Source organism: Canis lupus, chromosome 20, assembly GCF_003254725.2.
Source record: "Canis lupus dingo isolate Sandy chromosome 20, ASM325472v2, whole genome shotgun sequence".
In the NCBI taxonomy this organism is placed as follows: Eukaryota; Metazoa; Chordata; class Mammalia; order Carnivora; family Canidae; genus Canis; species Canis lupus.
Genome location: NC_064262.1, coordinates 45,144,050 through 45,153,042, shown reverse-complemented (window position 1 = coordinate 45,153,042; position 8,993 = coordinate 45,144,050). Strand labels below are relative to the sequence as shown.

At 50.5% G+C, this 8,993-nt stretch overlaps 1 protein-coding gene across 11 annotated transcripts in view; it reads left to right on the top strand.

The window, feature by feature from the left end:
• The first annotated feature begins 5,844 nt into the window (after positions 1 to 5,844).
• Positions 5,845 to 8,993, top strand: part of MAST3 (microtubule associated serine/threonine kinase 3) — a 39,318-nt gene continuing 36,169 nt past the window's right edge. For 9 of the 11 annotated variants that reach the window (XM_025458039.3, XM_049097458.1, XM_025458036.3 and 6 more), the window contains exon 1: positions 5,895 to 5,948. In XM_025458039.3, the coding sequence (XP_025313824.1) occupies positions 5,910 to 5,948 (39 nt within the window). In that variant the 5' untranslated portion in view covers positions 5,895 to 5,909. Of the gene's footprint in view, positions 5,949 to 8,993 lie in introns of all 11 variants that reach the window. The other 2 variants (XM_049097463.1, XM_049097462.1) reach the window with 1 other exon arrangement.

Below are 8,993 nucleotides of genomic sequence, written 5' to 3'. Positions count from 1 at the left end.
CAGGGTCAGGCGCCTGGGAGGCCATGAGGTCAGAGCCAAGGGAACAAAGAGGCAGTGTCCCAGGCCTGGCACAGTGGGGACGGGGACCCCGTGACCCCGCACAGAGCAGCCTTCACGGGCAGCAGGGCCCAGGCCAGGCCAGGGGGCGGGGTGGGCTGCAGAGCTGATGTGGAGGGGCAGAGACAGAGACAGAGACAGATTGAGAGAAACATAAAGAAAGATGGAAGAGATTGGTTGGAGACAGGGCCAAATCCCTGGCCTCCTCATGATGATCGTGAGGCCCCCTACCCCAGTGGATACCATCTATGTGCCCCATTTCACAGAAGGAGAAATTGAGCCCCGAGGTGCCCAGACCACTGGAGTCCCCTGCTGCACATGAAGAGACAGATTCAGACAAAACCCCCAACCCCACCCTGGTGAGCCCAAGCTTTGCTTGGGAGTAAGCCTCATGCCCCAGGGCTGCCCCTCCACCCAGGTTGGCCCTTCCAGGCCTCAGCTACCCCATCTGCAAAACGGGCTGTCATGAGGATAAAGGAGGGCTGGCTCCTGCCAGATAATGCCCCTCACACAGCCCATATAATTAATCATTGTTTGGGGGACCCCCAGTGGCCTCTACTCTTGTCGCAGCTCTTTCCCAGCCCCCAAAGTCAGAGCAGCCACCGGGAAGACTTTGAGCGGGGGAGGGAAGTGGAGGCGGGGGCCCAGCTGGACACAGATGCCCCCCAGCTCCTTGGTGTCACTGCTGGGTGCGGGGAGGGGCAGAGGCTGGGAGTGTCCCAAGGGAGAGTTGGGAGGGATGCCCAGAGAAGGGGGCTCTGGCACTGCGTGTATAGATTGAAAGAGCATTCCTGGCAGAGGGCACAGAAAAGGCTTAAAGGTTCAGGGACATGCTTTGGGGAGCATCAAGATGAACATGGCAGGTCCGGGACTCCACAGGAGAGATGAAGGTGGTGAGGCAGATGGGGACCTCAAGGGCCAGGCTAAAGGGCTGGGCTTTCTCCCAAGTGCACTGGGGAACCGTAGCAGGTGTGTGAGCAAGACTCCAGCCCCACGTGGGGTGGTGTTTCTATCCTGATCAAAGTCGCGGTCCGAAGCTAGCCCCAAGGTTCACTCCATTTCACCTTCCCCTTCACTACGCTTCACCTTCCCTGTGCCAAATCTGCACACCCACCTGCCTCAGCCTGCCTGCCTCCTACTCCAGGAAGCCCTTAGGGTGCCCTTCTGGGCTCCTCCCCGCTGCCGCCCCAGAAACACAGCAGGGATACGCCCCTAGGGTAGCCCTACTTTCAGATGCCTCACTAGCTGCGGGGAAGGGGGGGCAGGAAGGACTGGTTAAAAGGGGCCCCCGGAAATGGAAATGGAAATCGTGACAGGAGTGACCACAGAATTTCCCCCACCCTCCTCGGCTTCCGTTTTCTCCCATCGTGAGTGACCTGCAGTGGGAGGAGTGGCCACTGAGACCCTAATTCCCCCGGAGGGCATCTAAGGAGAATGTTGAAGGTTAAGTAGGAGTTAGTTTGCAGGCAGAAAATCTGTTAGTTTGTTTATCAAACACATTTGTAGGCATCATTCGCCAATAAGAATATTTTTCATTCATTCAACCAAGGACTTTCTGATGCCTCCAGAAGATCATCTGAGGATGTTTTAAAGAATACACAGGACAGGCGCCTGGGTGGCTCAGTTGGTTGAGCATCTGACTCTTTATTTTGGCTAGGTGGTGATCTTGGGGTGATGGGATCAAGCCTTGCGAGAGGTTCTGCGGTCACCAGCACAAAGTCTTCTTGTCTGTTCCGCTCACTGCTCACTCTCTCTCAAATAAATAAATAAATAAATAAATAAATAAATAATACATAAAATATTTAAAAAATAATAATAATACACAGTAGGTGGGGGTGCCTGGGTGGCTCACTTGGCAGTGGTTAAGTGTCCAACTCAGGTCTTGATCTCAGGGTGGTGAGTTGAAGTTCTGCGTTAAAAAAAATACACAGAAGTTTATCAAGAAAACAAACTCTCACTCCCAGATGCCCTTTAGAGACATTTGAGGAGGGTTTTGATGGATGTGTAGAAGTTCACAGGTTAAAAATTTATTCAGTCAATAAGTGTTCTCTGATGCTTCTCAAGAAAATTTGAAATTATGAAGGATGCATAGGTGTTCACTAAGGGGAAATTTCACTCATTGACTCATTCATTCATACAGTCAGTCAGTCAGTAAATATCCCCTGTTGCCCATTGAAGGTGTCATCTTGGAAGTTCTATGTAGGATTTCTCCAGATGGAGCAAGAGCATTTGATACCTCTCTGGTGGCTCTCCCTCCAGCATCTCCCCATCTGCCTGGTCTCTGTCTGGTGCAGGGAACCTATATTTCCCCAGGATTCTAGCCAAAGTCTCCAAGGAAGACTGCTTGGCTGAGCTTGAGTTACCTGTCCTCCATGAGCCAATCACAGTGGCTGAGGTGGATGAAAGTCTCTAGGTCACATGTCCATCTCAGCTTGGACTCAAAGAGAATTTTTAGGCAAAACAAACCACAAATAGAGCCATTGGGCCCTACAAGGCGTGAGCTTCCCATCACTTGAGGTAGGCAAGCTACAGCCTGAAGTCCATTTAGTGAAGAGTTGCCAGATAGAACACACCCAATTAAATTAGAATTAGCATGTCTATTTACTAAGGATTGCATGGGACATTGTACTGAAAAAGTATTCATTGTTTATCTGAAACTAAATTTAACTGGGTGGATGTACTAATTTTCTAGGGCAGCCGTTAACAAAAAGGCTGAGCGGCTTCAATAAGTGATTTATTTCCTGGGGTGCCTGAGGGGCTCCGTTGGTTAAGCCTCTGCCTTTAGCTCAGGTCATGATCTCAGGGTCCTGGGATCGAGCCCCACATCGGGCTTCCTGGTGAGCAGGGAGCCTGCTTCTCCCTCTCCCTCTGCCTGCTGCTCCCTGCTGCTTGTGCTCTCTCATTTTCTGTCAAATAAATAAATAAAATCAAAAAAAGAAGGAAAGAAAAGAAAGAAAGAAAGAAAGAAAGAAAGAAAGAAAGAAAGAAAGAAAAGAGAAAGAAAGAAGAAAGAAAGAAAGAAAGAAAGAAAGAAAGAAAGAAAGAAAGAAAGAAAGTTAGTTTACTTTTTTACAGTTCTGGATGCTAGAAGTCCAAGAACAAGATTTTGGCAGGTTTGGTTTCTTCTGGGGTCTTTCTCCCTGGCTTGCAGATGGCATATTCCCAAATGTCCACATGACCTTCCCTCTGTGCACGTCTGTGTCCTTTTATTTATTTATTTTTTAAATATTTTATTTATTTATTCATGAGAGATAGAGAGAGAGAGGCAGAGATACAGGCAGAGGGAGAAGCAGGCTCCATGCAGGGAGCCCGACATGAGACTCGGTCCCAGGTCTCCAGTATCACACCCTGGGCTGAAAGAAGGTGCTAAACCACTGAGCCACCCAGGCTGCCCTCTGTGTTCTTATAAAGACATCAGTCATATTGGATTAGGATCCACTCAAAATAACCTCATTTTACCTTGATTACCTCTTCAGAGGCCCTATCTCTAGGGCACCTGGGTGACTCAAGCAGTTAAGAATTGCCTTTGGCTCAAGTCATGATCCCAGGGTCAGTGGGATGGAGCCCTGCATCAGGCTCCCTGCTCAGTGGGAAGTCTGCTTCTCCCTCTCCCTCTGCCCTTCCTCCTGCTCGTGTTCTCTCTCTCTCTCTCTCAAATTAATAAATAAAATGTTTTTTTTTAAAAAACCATAAAGGCCCTATCTCCAAATACAGTCACATTCCGAAGTAATGGTGCTGAGTATTTCAACACACGAGTTTTGGAAGAACACTACTCAGCCCATAACAGTGGCTGCTTTGGACTGCTCATAACAGTCTGGCAGTTTTTGAAAAAGCTGAATATAGAGTTACCATACAACCCAGGAATTCTACTCCTAGGTGTAAACCCAAGAGAATCAAAAGCATATTTCTGCATAATAACTGGTGCATGAATGTTCATAGCAGCACTATTCACAAGAGCCAAAAAGTGGAAAAACTCAAATATCTATTAACAGAAGAGTGGATAAACAAAATGTGGTCCATCCACACAATGGAATATTATTCATCCATAAAAAAGGAATGAAGTACTGATTCAAACTCAATCAGTTTGAATTTAAACTGATTCAAAACATTGTACCGAGTGCAAGAAGCCAGACACGAAAGGCCGTGTGTTGTATGATTCCATGTACATGAAATGTCTAGAACTGGCAAATCCATAGACACAAAGCTGACTGATTGTTGCCAGGGGCTGGAGGTGGGGGGGACCGTTTGTGACTGCTCGTGAGTAAAGGTTTTCTTTGAGGGTTGATGAAATGTTTGGGATTAGATAGTGGTGGTAATTACATAACTCTGAGAATATGCTAGAAACCACTGAGTGGTATTCTTTAAAAAGATACATTTTAAATAAATAAATAAATAAATAAATAGATAGATAGATAGATATACTTTATGGTGTGTGAATTACATGTCAATTTTATTTTATTTTTTAAAAGAGTTTATTTATTTATTTGACAGAGAGAGAGATTGGGAAAGCATGAGCAGGAGGAGTGGGAGGCAGAGAAGCAGGCTCCCCACTGAGCAGGGAGCCTGAAGTGGGGCTGGATCCCAGGACCTTGGGATCATAACCTGAGCCAAAGGCAGTTGCTTAACTGACTGAGCTCCCCAGGCGCCCTATATGTCAATTTTAAAATGTGGATGAGAAAAACAAGTGTTGTCAGGGCGTCCTTTATTTTTATGTATCAATCTGGCCACTGTAATTTGGTAGGAGCCTAGAGAACCTCAAAGGTTATTGGGTCCCCCCTGGGGTCTCCTCTCACCTGAGAAGAGACAGTAATATCTAGGTCTAGCAGTGGGGCAGCCAAGGGGAACTGCAGCTGCAGAGACAGTGGGGGTCCCAAGGAAAGAGAGAACATGGATGCTGTCTTGGGATTTGGGGCTTTTATCTGCAAAGTGAGGCTGATCGATTATCACCAGATACCTGTGAAAGGCGGTCCTCACCAAGCACTTAGCCAGGTGCCCAGGTGGCTTGGCAAAAGCAGCCATCCTCAAAACAGAAACTGGCAACAACAGCGGCTGCCCATTCTTATAAAGAAAGTTTTATTGGGACCAGGGCTAGGATTAGGGTGAAACAAGTGAGGCAGGGTCAGGGAAGGGCGGAGTCTGATCCTATCTTTACTTGAAATTTTGATGTTTAGTTCATCACACATTTTTTGCATTTGTTTAGAATCTTTTTCTTTCAGATTTTATTTATTTATTTGAGCGAGAGTGAGTGCACAAGTAGGCAGAGAGGCAGGCAGAGGGAGAGGGAGAAGCAGGCTCCCCACTGAGCAGGGAGGTCAAGGTGGGGCTCCATCCCAAGACCCTGGGATCAGGACCTGAGCTGAAGGCAGACGCTTAACCAACGGAACCACCCAGGAGCACCACCTTAATTTAGATTCTTTAACTTATGTTATTAAAATCTTGTGTATCTTAATTACTGGTATTAGTGGGTCCTCTTAAATGTTGCAGGGAACGGAGTGCCTCATTCACTTCACCCTAGAACCAGCCTTGTTGTGTGCCCTGGGCACATTAATGAACTTCTATGGGCCTCAGTTTCTTCATCTGCAAAATGGGGACGATAATGTTCCCTTACGTCTGGGTGGATTCATTGAAAACCAAAAAAAATGTTTTCATCTTGGCTGTGGGGGGCGGGTAGGGTGGGGCTGGGAAGGGCTGTCCGGCGATCCAACGACGGAGGCGGGGCCCTTCGAGGAGGGCTCCGCGGGGGCGGGGCTAGGCCGCGTCAGCTGACCGGCTTGACCAATGGCGCGGGGTGGCGGGGCTTGGCAGGTTGGGGCGGGGCCGGGGGCGGGCCGGGCGGTGCGGACTAGCGGGCCATGGACGAGCCGAGCCTCCTGCGGCGCCGAGGGCTCCAGGTGAGGCCCCTGCGTGGGCGGGCGGAGGGCACAGCGCAGTGGACCTGGCCTGGGTGCCGGGCGCGGGGCTTCGGTGTCTGGAGAAACTGAGGCGGAAGGCGGGGCGCGCGCTCCGATCGCTCCCTCTGCCCACCCGCTTCTCAAAGTGCTTCTTGCCGGGTGGGAAGGGGATATGCCCCGTTTGACAGATGGGGAAACTGAGGCACCAGGCGCTACGGTGGGAGAAAGGGAGTGAGGGCTGCCCCCCTTGCCACCAGCTGTTCTAATAATAATACAAGCAACAGCAGCCCTTGCGCGCTCACCATATGTTCATCCCTGTATTAATCTCTTTACTAGTGATACATTACTATTAATTAATGTGTATTATTGCCAGTCTCGTGCCTTTGCTGCGCCACCGCGCCCCAGCCTCAGATCACCCCTAAGGGGAGCCGGGGAGGTCGGGGCTGTCCAGGCGCCCGTTTGTCAAACGAGGAAACTGAGGCTGGGGTCTGGAAGAGTCACAAACTCGAGGTGGGCCGACAGGGATTCAATCCAGCGGCCTGAAATAGCTCTCTATTGCACAGAACACTGCCAACTGCCTGCGGGGGTGGAGGAGGAGGGCGGGAGCCACTTTTGCTTCTCTGGACCTCAGTTTCCCCATTTGCCATAAAGGCTTTCCTTCTCTGCCCTTTGGCCTGGGGTTGTGTTTGGGAGGCTGCGTTACCAGGAGGTAAGAACATAGGTGTCAGAGTTTGAGCCCACTCGGGGGCCATGTGACTCCGGTGGGCCACTTCTTTGACCTTTCTGGGCCTCTGTGCAAAGGGAATTAAGGTGATCGAACCAAACCCTCTGGGGCTTAGACCACACCCTTAAGAAGCTGCCAGGTTGCCGACCCGGGAACCCGAGATTCATCATTTACACAACGAACATTTATTGAGTGCCTGCTGTGTGCCCGGCAGCGGAGAGGCAGCGGGGTGTTCACCTCTGAAACCGCTCCCCCAGATCTCCCAGCGTGTTGGGAGCATCAGTGACCCCAGGGAGCGGTCAGCTGCAGTGTGGGACGCTCAGGCATACTTGGAAAAGGCGCCTGAACCAAGCGTTGCTGGGTGGCCTTGGAGCAGAGGAAGCAGCCGCGGGTGGCGGCGCAGGTGGCGGTGGGTGCATGGGGAAATAGAAGAGTCCCAAGGAGGCTAAAACCTAGAAAGGACTGGGCGGCGGGAGGGGGTTGGTCAGGGAGAGCAGGGGCAGAGCTGCGAGGCAGAAACACTCCCACCCCCGCCAGGTGTGGTGGGGGAGGGGATCCGACAGGAGGAAGTCCGAGGCCAGAGGCAGGAGTGAGGGGCCTGGGTGTAGAGGAGGGGGCGGTGAGCAGTGGGGTGTTGTGGGGGGACAGGCCCCGCCTGGAGCCCCAGTTAGATTCAAGCCCCGCCCGCGGCCTCTTAAAATAGAGAAACTGCCATCGGGTAGGCGAATGGGGGCGCTGCTGACGTCAGGAAGTGGGGGCCTGTTCCGTGGGGAGGAGGTATCCCTACCCTGATGACGAGTCCCATACTACAAAAGGGGAAACTGAGGCTCAGAGAAACGTAGCCACTGTTCAGGTGTCACAGCATGTAGGTGAGGTAGGCAGCATTTGAACCTAGGCAGGTCTGGCTCCCCCTCCAGACCAGCCCTGCACTAGCAGGTCTTCCTCCATGGAGACAGAGGGACAAGGGACTGCCCAGATGGGTGAGGGATTTCTGGGTGGAGGGCACAGCCTGTGCCAAGGCTCAGAAGCATGTAACTCTATGTGTTGTATGGGGAAACTAGAAGCTAGAAGCTATTTCTCAGCACTAGAACTGGGGGCGAGAGGGGACTGTCTGCGTCAAGGGATTCCAGCACCAATTTTAAAGAGGTTAGACTTTCCCCCTAGGGTGATGGGGAGCTATGGAAAGTCCTGGAGCTAGAGAAGACACACCAGACCTGAGGGCTTTGAAAGACTCCTCTGGAGCCCGTGTGGGGCAAAGAGGGAGCCAGAAGCCAGGGAGGGAGGGGCCTGGAGTGAACTACCAAGTAAGAGACAATGAAAATATATTTTTTAAAGATTTTATTTATTTATTCATGGGAGACAGAGAGAGAGAGAGAGGCAGAGACATAGGCAGAGGGAGAAGCAGGCTCCCGGAGGGAGTCTGATGCGGGACTTGATCCCAGGATCCCCAGATCATGACCTGAGCCAAAGGCAGACCCTCAACCACTGAGGCACCAAGGTGTCCCTAAGGTATAGTTTATTTATTTAAGAGAGAGAGCATATGCCAGGAGGTGGAGCAGAGGGAGAGGTACAAGCAGACTCCGAACCGGAGAGCAGAGCCCACCCACGGGACTCCATCCCAGGACCCTGAGATTGTGACCTGAGCTGAAATCAAGAGTCAGTCAACCGACCAAGCCACTCAGGTGCCCCAGACAATGAAAATAATTTTCAAAAAATATTTTGTTTATTTATTCATGAGAGGGCAGCCCAGGTGGTTCAGCGGTTTAGCGCCACCTTCAGCCCAGGGCCTGATCCTGGAGACCTAGGATCGAGTCCCACGTCGGGCTCCCTGCATGGAGCCTGCTTCTCCTTATGCCTGTGTCTCTGCCTCTCTTTCTCTGTGTGTGTGTGTGTCTCTCATGAATAAATAAATAAAATCTTTTTTAAAAAATAAAATAAAATATTTTGTTTATTTATTCATGAGAGACACACACACAGAGAGGCAGAGACATAGACAGAGAGAGAAGCAGACTCCATGCAGGGAGCCTGATGTGGGACTTGATCCCGGGACTCCAGGACTCCAGGATCACGCCCTGAGTTGAAGGCAGAGGCTCAACCGCTGAGCCACCCAGGCGTCCCAATGAAAATAATATTTAAAAATAAAAAGATTAGTATAAATAACAGCTGACGTTAACTGGCACCTACAGATGCAAAGCTCTGTACATGCATTTAATTCTCCTAAAAGTGCAAGATCAGTGCTATTATTAGCCTCCTTTTTCAGAGGGAGAAACTGAGGCTCAGAGTGGGAGAGTAAGAGATTTGGAATTCTAGCCAGTCTGGCT